This window comes from Rhinopithecus roxellana, chromosome 17, assembly GCF_007565055.1.
Source record: "Rhinopithecus roxellana isolate Shanxi Qingling chromosome 17, ASM756505v1, whole genome shotgun sequence".
In the NCBI taxonomy this organism is placed as follows: Eukaryota; Metazoa; Chordata; class Mammalia; order Primates; family Cercopithecidae; genus Rhinopithecus; species Rhinopithecus roxellana.
In genome coordinates this window covers 56,174,271-56,187,514 of record NC_044565.1, presented here as the reverse complement: position 1 = coordinate 56,187,514, position 13,244 = coordinate 56,174,271, and the positions used below count along the sequence as shown (strand labels likewise).

The 13,244-nt window shown below is 52.4% G+C and overlaps 1 protein-coding gene and 1 long non-coding RNA gene across 9 annotated transcripts in view; one reads left to right on the top strand and one right to left on the bottom strand.

Moving 5' to 3' along the window:
* Positions 1-3,624: 3,624 nt before the first annotated feature.
* TMEM18 (transmembrane protein 18) lies at positions 3,625-12,413 on the bottom strand. 2 transcript variants are annotated; one of them, XM_010386092.2, is made up of 5 exons: positions 12,235-12,413; positions 10,550-10,670; positions 7,878-7,932; positions 5,399-5,492; positions 3,625-5,316 (listed from the first exon to the last, which is right to left on the bottom strand). In XM_010386092.2, exons 1-5 carry the CDS (start codon positions 12,289-12,291, stop codon positions 5,221-5,223), a joined length of 423 nt encoding a protein of 140 aa, XP_010384394.1. In that variant the 5' UTR covers positions 12,292-12,413; the 3' UTR covers positions 3,625-5,220. The 2 variants fall into 2 exon arrangements, with proteins under 2 accessions (XP_010384394.1, XP_030777114.1); XM_030921254.1 differs by lacking the exon at positions 12,235-12,413 and adding an exon at positions 11,565-11,872.
* Positions 12,028-13,244, top strand: part of LOC104680240 — a 67,696-nt gene continuing 66,479 nt past the window's right edge. For 2 of the 7 annotated variants that reach the window (XR_004054369.1, XR_004054366.1), the window contains exon 1: positions 12,289-12,419. This is a non-coding gene — a long non-coding RNA (uncharacterized LOC104680240). The other 5 variants (XR_004054370.1, XR_004054367.1, XR_004054368.1 and 2 more) reach the window with 5 other exon arrangements.

Sequence of the window (13,244 nt, the reverse complement as noted above, 5' to 3'; positions counted from 1 at the left end):
TAGCCTATACCCCTACAATTTGTTTACTATGCAGGCACTGAAAATAATGTTATATAGTGAAATAGCATCATGATAAAAGGGACTACATTACTTTATAGAAGATAGACTTACAGAAAAAAAAGGGGCAATGAATTGACATTTAACAATTTTCTCCTGTTACAAAGGCATCCAATGTTATATAAGATATAACCAAACATGGGTGAGGCAGAGGAATGAGTAGCACATTGAGGGCCAGGCTGTGAGTGAGCCAGGCTTAGGGATCCATAAACCCAGAGATGCAGATGCCCAGCTCAGTCAGATGGAGCATCACGCCCACATACAACAGAACCCAGAGATGCAGATGCCCCACTCAGTCAGATGGAGCAACAACCCCACACACAACAGGACTCATGGAGGCAGATGCCCTACTCACTCAGATGGATTATTAACCCCACCCACAACAGAACCCAGATATGCAGATGCCCAGCTCAGTCAGATGAAGTATTAACCCCACGTACAACAGAACCCAGAGATGCAGAAGCTCAGCTCACTGAGATGGAGCATCAACCCTACACACAACAGGACCCACGGAGGCTGACATCCAGCTCACTCAGACGGAGCATCAACCCTACACACAGCAGGACCCACGGAGGCTGACATCCAGCTCACTCAGACGGAGCATCAACCCTACACACAACAGGACCCACGGAGGCTGACATCCAGCTCACTCAGATGGAGCAGGAGCTGTTGAAGGCTGTTTTGGCCCAGGACTGGAGCAAAAGGCGGTGGTCCTGAGGCTTACAGAGCAGACCCTATGGCCACATGCTTGGACTTAGGCCTCTGCTTGGCTGCCTGAAGGCTGCAGGGAGGTCCTTCTCTGTCCTCGAGTTCCTTTCAGGGCCTGTGCCAGGGTCTGTGCTAGTCAGTGTCTCCCCTGGCATAGGTCTTGTGCAGTTTTTAATGACAGCATGATTCGGAGACTATAATAGCTGCAGCTTCCCCCAAAGTGAGGAAAAATCTAACTGTACAGGCTGCTGTGAAACTGGAACATGAGAGGAAGAGGAGCTAGAAAGCTGACCGGGCCGATGAGGATGCTTGCTGTCAATTGTTCCAGCCCCACTCAGAACAAGCTGCCACCAAGGTGTGGCACCCACAGCCTGCCTGGGTCTTGTCGCCCCATCCTGCTGTCCCCATGCAGTGACCAGGGCTTGGAGACATCTTTGCACCATCCCGGGACTGGGCAGCGCCACCCCCTGGGTCCTCTTCTCTGCCCTGGCTCGCTCCCTTCCTGCCTCCGAGAACCCTGCATGTGGAGTCCAGCCCCATCCTCCCCAGGTCATGACTTGCTGGTGTGGACAACCTCTCAGGTTCACCTGCCTCCTATCAAGCACACGATTCCCTCCCTGCCAGCCCTCCCTTCCCTGATCCCCAAAGGGAAACAAACAGCAATCCTCTTCCGTCCGCAGACGAGGGGCTCAGGGAAGCTCCATGCCTTGTCTCCTCACCACGGGCAAGATCGTAAACACAGAGCCCTGACCACCCCCTCCACCTCCCTCTGGCCCAGGCTGTCGGTGCCTCCCACCTTCCGTGGTCATTCTCCACGTGGCAGCCGGAGCCACGAGCTGAAAGCACAGGCATTCCTGGCCTGTCTCCTGGGCAGACCCTGGACGATGTCCATGCTGCTCAGGAGCTGGAGCCTCTGCAGGGCTGGGGCCTGTGCGGTGCCCTGCCACCACCTCTCTGCACTCATGTCCTGCTGGGCTTGCTGGGTGTCCTTCTGTCCTGAACAGGCCACAGGGCCCCAGCTCAGGGCCTGTCCAGTGGCTGTTTCCCTGCCTGGCAGACCCCGATCCCTGCAGGGTTCCTTCTTCCTCTCATTTGCCTCAAACGCAAGTGCCCGTCAGCTGTGAAAGGGTCCCCGCTGCTGTGCCATGATATTCCAGCAAGTACTGCCCTGGTACCACTCAGATGACTTAGATGCTCAGTAACTTCCTGTCCCTATGTGGCTCCTTGATGGGACACGAACCCAGGGCTCCACGCCTACACACCCACAAACGCAGCACGCAGGTCCAGGAGGCTTTCCTGTTGGACCCAGGTCCTGTGTGTGGACCCACAGCTGCTGGGAGGATTGTGTGCAGCCGTGGGGGCCACTGGAGAGGATGCCAGGGAACCTGTGCCTGGTCTCTCCTGGGCTCCATTCCCTGTGCTGATCTTAATCTGTAGCTTTTCACAGGGGTAACCATAGCCCTGACTGTGACAGCTGCTCTGAGTCTGGGAGTCCCTCCAGGGCACGGGGTGGTCCTGGGGACCCCTGACTTTTCACGTTCTTGAAATCAGAATGCATTTTATAATAACCATCTTTCAGTATGAGAGGGTGTAGATAAAACCTATGACGCAGGTAACTTCTCTTTACTCTTTAGATGAGGACGTCTATTAGCATGGCTAGTCACTGGTTCTCATGGCTTCAGTACAGAGGGGAAGGCTGCACTGAAAACGTGTTCTGGTTAACGTGGCCAAAGAAGAAGGGTGCTCCACCGAACTCCAGACAAGGAAGCCTGAAGTTCTTTTCCAGAGAAAAGATGCTTGGACCTGATCGGTACATCTCTGATGGCAATTCTCGTCTGTCTTTTAAGCATCCCACTCAGCACCACTGTACCTCCTTACGCTGCATTCCACCCCTGGCCCCCACCCCCATTTTTTAACATTTATTATTTTGTAAAGGGAGAGAACATGTTAACATTTCCTTGTACTTTATTTCTCACAGAAGCTAGCCATTCAGGCTGCATATTGCTTTCTGATTAGATATGCAGTATCTGTACAAGGAGACTTTCTTCTACTGGCAATGACACAATTGCATTTGTTTGTTGAAACTCAGCAGCAGATGCTGCAGTAAAGGGACCTGCCAGACAAAGGTGGAGCTAAGTTCCAGGTGCTCCTGTTTCCAGTTACAGTAAGAAGCAAAATAAATACCATTTTTTTGGGGGGGGGGAAGAAAGCATACTACATATTATTAAAGATATATTTTATTGCATAGCAATCGATAAACGTAAGGTGTCACAGGTTTGGAATGTGAAAAATATATTTTTATCACAAACCTCCTTTCCTGTACTTTATCAGTAAAAACATTTGTTCTACTTAAACAGATGAAGCCCTCCAGTGAGTCATCCACGTTTATGGAGCCTGAACTCAGTGTGCTCTGTGCAACCCCCAAGGCTTTAAAGTGGGATTGCACCTGTGCTTTCATAAATTACTCAACTGCTGATCATTTTGGCTTCTATGACTTTCCCTAACATGAGGACAACATATCAAGACAATTGTTAACAATGCACTTTAAGGCACTGAATAGAAACTTACTACACAGTTAAAAATAAAGTGAAGGTTGTTTTTATAAAAACAAAATATAACTGTTCCAAAACACAGACACACACACACACATAGAGTGAAAACCAAAGAACACACGTCATAGTTTCACACTGACATGTCATCAGCATCAAATTCATGCAAAGCGAGCAATACTGTTATACTACTTTATCGCAGGCAAACTGGGATTCAGTCACATGGCCCCCTATGAAGTCCAAATAACATACAGGTGGTGTATTAGTCTGTTCTCACACTGCTATAAAGATACTACCTGAGACCTGGTAATTTATAAAGAAGAGGTTTAACTGACTCAGTTCCACATGGCTGGGGAGGCCTCAGGAAACTTAGTCATGGCAGAGGGAGAAGCAAGCACCTTCTTCACAAGGCGGCAGGAGAGACAGTGACAGCAGGGGAACCTGCCATCTTCAAAACCATCAGACCGTGTGAGAACTCCCTCTCTATCACGAGAACAGCATGGGGGAAACCACTCCCATGATCCAATCACCTCCCATCAGGTCCCTCCCTTGACACATGGGGATTATAATTTGAGGTGAGATTTGGATGGGGATACAAGAGCCAAACCGTATCAGAGGGTGAAAATGTTATACTAAAAATGCATAGTCTCCAGAAACTCCCTGGTTTCTTTTCTGTCAGTGAAGTCAAATATCTACACAGTGGCCCTGGACAATGCCGGGGAAGGAGGACACATCACCTTAATCATCTTTCTGTCCCACCTCTCAGCCACAAAGGCCCGAGAGGGGCACGAACTTGGCTGGTCACCTCCACACCTCAACATTCTCTTCCCAGGCTTGTCTACTCAAAGATAACTGTGCCAATTACATTTTGAATCAGTAACTTTCAGAAATGCACAATTAGGCATGCTATCAGATACAATGCACAGTGAGTATTCCCTTATTGAACACCTATTTTTAAATATCTGGGTCTCCAACTACCTTTCATTCTTAAACCACAGGTCCAGATTTGTCAGGAACCAAGAGCCACTGGGCAGAAGCTATTTTACAAAGTGCATATTGCAAAGTGACAGTATGTCTGTCCTAACAGAACTGGGAGCATTGTGTTCTCAAGCACCTAAATCAACAGAACACCAGGACATTAGGAAAGACATGCTTCTCCATGGAGTGCTGACTTCAGGGCTTCCATTCTGTTTTCAGTAAAGCAGCCCATAACTTTGTTAGGGCCTAGCCTCTTGAGAATTGGTTCATCAAACTGAGATACAACGTATTTTCCAAGAGCTTCCTTCCAAGGTCTCTCTGCCCCACCGCTGCTGACATTTCATGTCAAGTCAGTCTGTGGTGCGGCTGACCCAGGCACACAGGATTCTCTGCATCACCCCTGGGATCCACAGGAGAAGCCAGCACCACCACCCCCTCCAGTGACAACCAATTGTCTCCAAATTTTGCCCCATTTCCTGGAAGGTGAAAACACCCTCACTGCGAACCATGGCACGCGCTAGAAAACACAGCACGAGGAGGCGGGCACAGCGCCCATGCACAGGGTAGCACTGTTTATTTTTGAATTTTGTATTTTATATTGTGTATTTTATATTTATAATTAGTACTAGTTACACATATGACATGGACTTCTTCAAATCAAACTCCCAGTTATGAAGCTCTGCAGAGATCATTCCCACAGCCTGACTACAAACATCAGGCGCCTGAAGACGCACGTCCTGATGGATACATTCAGTGCTGGCTGAAAAGCCAGCTTCAGTGTGTGCCTACCACTGTGGATATTTAAATAAAACAACAGTTTTTCAGACCACGGAGTCAGCTGGAAGGATGCCCACGCCATGTGCACTGTAGCACTGGGAGCCGCCACAGGTGGATGGGAAGGACGCAAACTCCAAGCAGCTGCTGCCCCTCAGTCTTCTTTCCTTCTCCTTTTCTTCTCCTTTCTTCTCTCTTGTACATTCTTCAGGTCAGTCATCACATTCAGAGTCTTCCAGACCCACATAATCTAAACACAATTGTTTGAAACACTGTTTAGATTTGAAAAGCAGACACAGGGAGAACGACAACTGCAAGTGTCATCTACATACCACAATGATCATGGCATTCACCAGCAGCGGGGCTGAAAATACTATAGAAATGAACATCCCCCTGGAGTCGAAATACTGGTATTTTGAAAATAATCTGTTTAAAAAACAAAAACAAAAAATTACTAGGCAATACAACCCAAAAGTTCTAATGACACTGTTTATTTAGCTAAGACTCTGGAGAGAGCTGATGTGGACTGAGGTGGGGGCAACCCCCTCACTGGGCCCACCCTTGGGAGCAGCCGTCATCTCCACTGCACTGTCCCGAATGCTCATTATGTGAAAACACACTGGGTCACAGGACAGGGAGACACCACTCAGCAGCACAGGGAAGACCCCGAGGCCTCCCACAGCAGGGAGACACCAGCCCGTAGCCCCTCTGGGTCAGCAGCACATCTGACCTCAGCTGGAAGACACTGATGACTTGAAATCCTTAAAACCGACAGAGTAAACGTCGACACTCCCCGTAAATGAGAGACAGCAGCTGCATCTGCTCCACTGCTACACTGGGAAGGAGTGGTGCCGGGCCCTTCCATCCCTTTGGTTCTCACAGCAGTCCTCCTCTGTCAGTGCCAGTGCCTCTTTAGCAGGAGACTGAGGAAGGCGGAAGATCGGCACCTGCACGAGGCACAGCGCCAGGGAGGGCAGAGGATCTGCACGTGGGTGTGGATGATTCTCGCAGCAGCCAGCACGGAAATGCCGTGAACAAAGCTAGTGATGGTGGGCAGTGGGTCAGCGCCTCGTAATCACAGGGCTCCTGCCTTGCTGGCGCTTATGCTCTAGACCATGGGAGGCCCCAAAGTAAGAGGCAGCCAGTCTGAGTATGCGGCGAGTGCTGCTCTAGAGAAGCGTGAAGCCTGTCGGGGGTGAGGGGGCCTCGTGGACTCATAGGCACAGCCATGAGCGGCTGGGACAGAGCTGGCAGGAGGCCGCAGGGCATCATTGCAGGACTCCATGTTTACTCCAGGTGACCTGAGGACACTCTGGAATGTTCTGAGGGGCAGTGCTTGGCTCTGAGGCCCACGCTTCCTCAAGACACCCAAGAGGCTGGGCAGTAGGGGGATGGCTTAGGGACTGCTGCATGTCAGCAGCAGGTCAGGTCAGCGAGGGTGGGGTGAAGGGCGTGGGACACACTGGGCTCATAGTGACCTTAAAGGTGGAGGGACGGAGCTTCCTGAAAAATGCCCTATTATGTCTCTGGTCTGAGAAGCCGCCCCTATAAACAGAGGGGAGCAGAGCAGTTGTCCTGAAGTGTGAATTTTGAGACGTTTGTTAGACGTCCTGGTGCCCAGTCCAACAGGTGGAACAGGCAGGAAACCCAGCACTTTTGAAACCAGGAGATCGCGGAGAAGCACAAAGACAGGAGGCTGCAGCCAGAGGGAAGGGAGGGGCCAGGAAGGTGCTGCACGCTGCAGCTGGGTGTGGGAGGGCTTCAGGGAGGACGAGGACACTGTGCTGGCCTCTGGACAAGGTCGGGGTAACCAGGGACTGAGTACCACTCCTGGGACTGAACCACCTGGAGGCCCTGCGTCCAGGAGGAGAGGCAGGGTCCCCAGGGAGCCGCTTATGGCTAAGGAGGGGGCAGGGAGGAGAGAGACAGCACATGTGGCTGCAGGAATGCTGTCCTGGAGGGAAAGGCTGGGCAGGCAGGAGCAGGGCAGGAGGAGGCCCAGTCACGGGAGAGCTCGGAAACCCGGGCAGGGTCTAAGCAAAAGATTGCAGGGAGTGCTCAGCAACCCTTCGGTGAGGGCCCAGGATCAGCGTTCAGGGCTTATGGGCCACGAGGCCACAGTCTCAGCTACTTCCTGCTCAGAGTCTGGCAGTTTTACTTTTTTTCTGTTTTATATTTTAAAATGTAAAAACCATTTTTAGCTCACAGGTCACTCAAAAACAGTCAGTGAGGCCAGGTGGGTCTCATCTGACAGAGGCTGTGTGGTTCACCCCGGGCAGGTGCTGGGTTCCGAGTCCCGCTGGGAGGAAACCAGGGGTAGAGGAGGGGGCAGAGGATGCAGGGCCAAGGCTGCCAGCGGTGCCCCCGACATCAGGATGCGGGGTTGGGGGTGAGGCAGGCAGGTGCCTCAGACCACCCAGAAGCCCCCTACTTAGGTCCAGACTCCCCATGGAGCAGCCCACCCTGCAGTCCAAGGGGGAGGGCACGGCTGAGGCCAGCACGGACCACGTTCTCTAAAACGCTGTAGTTTCTATTCTGCAGCTCAAATTCCCACAGTCACTTCTCTGGCTCTGCCATCAGAGGCCTCAGCCAGCACCGTCCCACAGTGCTGTACTCAGAAAGGGCCGCTCTGGCGCTGGTAAAGCATTTACAGAGTCGCCCTGGAGCCCACAACTCTGGACGCATGGACACGGGGTGTGCGCGGCTGCAGTGTTAGGATTCACTGTCTCCTCCGCGAGACCCAACGGCTGTGGAGGCGTTCCCAGGGACACCCCTGCATGGACTGGGTCATAGGCCCAGGGATGGGCTCACCTCCAGTTCATTGCAGCTGCCTCATTGATGTATTCAGCGCAGTAGACTAAGATTACTGAAAAAAGGTACAAGTCATGTTAGAATTTAGATGACCCGTTATTACTCGTTATAAAGTTATACATTATTTACAGTAGAACACTGAATAGAAATGTCACTTTAATTTTAAACATAAGGTCCCGTAAACATCCTAACACTGTCAACTTGTGGGACTCACCCATTTAGCATAAAGAAAACCAAGGCCAACAGTGCTCCAGTTCTCCAGTGCTCTATGCTCCAGTCAGAGCCCATGCTCAGATCAGCACCTGCAGAGCCACTGCAGGAGGTGCCCGAGGCCCCAGGCTTCACCCAGGCATGGCTGGGTCTCACACATTTCCTCAGGGACAGCAGCCACAGATCAGCCTCACAGGACCCAGCAGCAGGAGCTGACAGCCATGAGACTCAGAGCTGACAACCAAGGGCTTTTCATGCTCACACTTCCCGGACTGCCCTCGGGACACTGCGACTGAGATGACCACAAGAGGGGAGCAAACAGCTTTGGGGTGCTGGAGGCAAAGGCACAGGAGGGAGGGCAGGGGCCGGTGGGGGCAAGGCGAGGCCTCCATGCTCCCAGGAGCACAGACTTTAGGGACTGGCCCTGGGTCTCCAGCTAATTTATGGGTAATGCCGGGACTCAAACCCATGAGAGAGTGACCCATGCTACCATAAAATTAAATAAAACATAATTCAGCAGATTAAGAAAAATGTGATGCTTTAACTTCTAAGGTAAATCAAAATGTAAAAATCCTTTCATTCTTCTTGATTCACATCAGTAAGCAGATTAAACTAGGGGTTAGGGTGAGCAGTCCCTCCACTTCTCCCTTCAGGAATGGACTCAATAAAGCAGAGGAAAAGGAGGCACAGGGAAAGAACCAGAGGGGAGTGGCGGGGGGGAGGAAGAGAAGGGGGGGAGGAGGAGGAGGAAGGTCAGAGAGGGCAGGAGGAGTAGGACAGCCAGACAGACGGGTAGGCTAACACAGGAGGTGGTGGGCATGGGTGCGGGGAGGAGGGTGTGGAGGGCTGAGGTTACAGCGGGAGGGTGGGGAGGGCGGTAGGCACAGCAGGAGGGCGGGCAGAGAGGGTGCCACCAGGTGCTCCTCTCCAGCTTTTCCTGAAATGCAGCCTGCAGCAGCGTCTGAATCTCGAATCTCGACGGTGCTAGTTACAAGCTGTGTAGCTGAGGCAGTCAGAACCTGTGTGCTTCATTTATAAAAATGGGCAAATAAAATCCAACTCTTAGGTTGGTTTGAGAAATGAATCACAGGAAATGTAACGGCAGGCAGCACAGTGTCTAGTATTACCCCGGTGTGAAAGCAGTCATCCTTCCCCTTATTCTAGAAAACATCAAACCCTTGTGCAGTTCTCTAGCTGACAAAGCTGTTCAGATCCAGGAGCTCAGCTGGAGAAGCTGTCACCTTTCTTTGAGGTGCCTGCCTCAGGGCCTCTGCGTGGGGCACCCGCTCCCGCCCTCTGTGAGCATCTCATTGCCTGGCTTCTGCCTATGCACCTTTTGCCCCTGGGTTCGCAGGGGACTGTGTGATTTAAATCAGGCCGCTCCTCCTGTTTCACTGTGTTTTTGGTTTTCCATTGCAACACTTGTCACTGTTGATAACAACACAGGTCTGTGATGAAGCACTGGTGCTGGTGTCCCCCAGGAATCTGTGGGAGGCAAAGGAGCCCTGTCTGCCTGGTCCAGTCCAGCACTCCTCAGGGCACCCTCAATACAGAGCTTGCTCTGAGCACCTCACTTGTACAGGCCCCCGCTGTGATGCAAACACTCATCACTTCTCCAGTCTTTCTAAGATCATCTCTTCTTCGGATTTCCTGTTTGCACACAGCCAGCTAACTAAAGTTATCTAAAATTAGTTATTTTTAGCTACCGAGAACATCTTCAGTGTCTCCCCAATGTCCAGAGTCAAGAGGAGCCTGAGCCAGACCTCCAGGCCCTCCTCGCCTCTTCTACCCACAAGTGTTTGTAACACTCAGCACCAGAAGTGCGTAGGTTCCGCAGAGCTGGCAGTTTCTCTGCCTCTGACCCACACCTTCCATCCATCTCAGCATCTGCATGTCAGGCTGCTGCCCTCCCAGGGCCAACACCTGCTCCCTCTCTTTTCTTATTAACATTTTACTCACTCTTCACACCCTGTGCCATGATTTCAGCTTTTCTGAATAATCTTTCTCAGTCATCCTGTGCAACTCCCTAACTTCTCTAAGTTCTGTAGCCCTTATCCTTGAAACCAAGTTGGGCAATGCCTTATTTTATGCACAGAACTTTTATTTCCCGGTTTGCAATCTTCCTCCCATTCAAAGCAGTGCATGAGCAGAGCTGCCACCAAGGACACATCTTGTGTAAACAACAGCACTTCCGGAAACCCAGCTCTCCCGTGTGCAGCTGGTGCTCAGCACCTCCCTGGTAGGCAACAGGAACTAAACAGATTCCTTTCAACTCTAACATCCAAAAAGTACTTTCCTTTATAGCTTCCAAGAGAGAAAAATGGGAGTGCCCTAGGAGCAGGCAGCTGACAAGAGGGTTGGGAGGTCTTATAAAAATATGTATATATTTTGAAGACACAGACGATACATAGTTTCATTTCACACAGAGATCTGAGTTGTGAAGTTTTTGTTGTTTTACTCACCTAGACACAGAAAGTGCCCAATCTGTAGTCTGTAGCTCCGGGAGGACAAGCAGGTGAGGAGCAGGCAGAGCGCATGGAAGGCAGCCAGCCCCATGAGCCAGGGCTCAGTCCAGTCCGTCTGCTGTAGGAACACCCCAGCAGACACTCACTGTCCTGCCCCACAAGGCCAGGCTCACAGCCCACCCACAGCCTTCTCCCAGGGCGGGGGGCAGGGGCCTCTCAATCCTGAGTCCTCCTGGGGCTACTCAGCAAGGTATCCGGAGAGCACTGCCAGGCCTCAGAGAAACATGGGGACAGGAAAGGGAGAAGGAACCAGGAGGATGCAAACAGGATTCTCCCCTCAGTGCAACTATAATTCATGGAATTCAAAGTTCAAGCACACAGAACTGAAGGCATCTCTGACGTGCCCCTTTTGTTGGTGGAAAAGAATCATGTTTTTAAGCTGGGTATAATTAGAGGAATTACCATCCTTTGTAACAATACTTGGTGATGATAATTGGTGACGACAAGGACATTAAGTGGATTGCTCAAAGAGATGCACTTGGCTCAACCCCAAAGGTAAAACACGAATCATCATTTCAGGCTCCTTAGCACTGAAGGCCTCGGAGAATCTGAGTCATCGCCACATGCACGACTTGATTTTCTCCAACCTCTCTGCAATACACTGAACCCTCCAGACAGTGCTGCACTCCGCCGCCTCCTGGACTCCCCGGGACCCTGCCGTACCTGGGGACAGTGTCTGGCTCAGGGACCTGAAGTAGACAAGCTCAGATCCACTGCTGCCCAGTCCCCAACTGATGCTCAGATGCCAATCCCAGCAATCCTCAACCCTTGCCATTCCCTCCTTGAGCGCCTTCCTGCATGAGACAAGCCCTGCCCTCCAGGCTGCAGCCCCGCACAGCCCTCCAGGACTCCTGTAAGTGCCATTGCTCTCTGCCAGGGGCCGCAGCAGCCTCTCCAGAGCCGCGCCATGAGATAAGGACACAAGCGCATCTGCTCCCATCAATTCACCAACCAGATGACCAGAGGCAGGCAGGTGAGGGGAGCACGGCTTTCTGCCCAGACCCCATCGAGTGCCCATGCCACCCCTGGGCAGCCACTCGGGGCGCGGGCTCCCCTGGGACCTGCCAGACCAACCGGGCAAAGCGCAGGCCCCGCCCACACAGGGGCAGGGTTCCTCTGTGCCACGCCCACACGATCAGGCTCCACCACGCACGCCCAGTCACACTGCCAGGATCCGCCCGCATGGACCAAGCCCCGCCCGCAAGACGCTGGACTCGCTGGCATGCACCTCCCACATGAACAAAGCCCTGCCCCTCTCGCCCCGCCCACACAACTCAGCCACGCCCTCACGGTGCGAGACGAGCGCCCAGCCCAAGCCCCGCCCGCACGGCCCAGGACCCCGCTCACTGCGCACGCTCCGCCCCAAGGCCCCGCCTCACCCCAATGCCCCGCCCCGCCCCGTTCCGCCCAACGGCCCAGGACCCCGCCTAGCACTCGCGCCCCGACGCCCGGCCCCGGCCCCTTCCCACAGGTCCCAGGACCCCGCCCAGCGCGCGCGCTCCGCCGCCAGGCCCCGCCCACGATCGGCGCCTTCCTGGCCACAGGTTAGGTTCTCTGTGGGGCGACCCAACGCCTCTCCGCCGTCCTCCCCCGAACGGGTGGTTACGCAGGCCGCGAGTTACCATGAGCACGGCTGGGATGCTGACGGGGAAAGAGCTGACGGAGAACGGGGACGGCATGGTGCCGAGAAGCCCGCCCTCACAGCAACCGCCGAACCCGGCCTGGCCACAAACCACGGAGGAGGGCGCCAAATCTTCTCTCGTGAGATCTGCCGTTCTCACGAAACCTGCGCTTCCCTCTTCTCGCGGTAATTTCATGGCATTTGCTAGTCCAGATATCGCGGTTGTTCCAGGTGTTCGCTGTGATATGGACAACTTACTGTCGTGCGGTGGGAGTTGTGCTCGCTCCGCCGGGAGGCCGAGGGCGTCTTTAGTGCTCTAACACAGGAGCAGGCGGGGGCGGGTGGGGCTTGGAAGGCTTGTTTCAAAGGATCGGGGCGCTGTGCCGCCACGCCAGCGTCTGTCCCACCCGGGACTCCCTAGAAGGGTCAGTGAGGACGGTGTCCGCTCCGAGACCCTGCAGGAGCTGGGGACATTGCCCACTCCTCGGAGCCTGCAGGACCTGGGAAGGTGTCTGCTGTTGGGATGCTCAGGGCAGTGCACTCTTGGTCTGGATCAGCTTAGGGTTATTTCTCTTCACTTTGGAGATTTACCAGGTGTTTTTAGCTTCATTTCCTTGTTTAACGACAGATATAAAAATATAAAGGTAAGTTTCTTACAGCGAATTTTTTTCCCTTTATTTTAACATTTATACCCCAACTTTGAGATTTTCAAATTAAACATTTTATTATTTTAACATCATGAATCATTAAGTGTATATGCTTTCAGTGCATGTTAGCTCTTGAACTAGTTCAATGTTTGTAAAAATAGTTCTAGTAGTGGACTTTTTTTTTTTTTTTTTGCTTTAACCCCTCCCAGATCTTTCTTAAAATCTTTCCACAGTGTGGTCATTTCTGCTTATGCTGCTTAACATGCATTCTCTCATTTCAGCGTAGAAGGTCATGGTTTCTTCTTATGGGAAAACATTTCTTTCATTGATATTTTTCGGCATTCTTCCTATATTCAACTCCAGG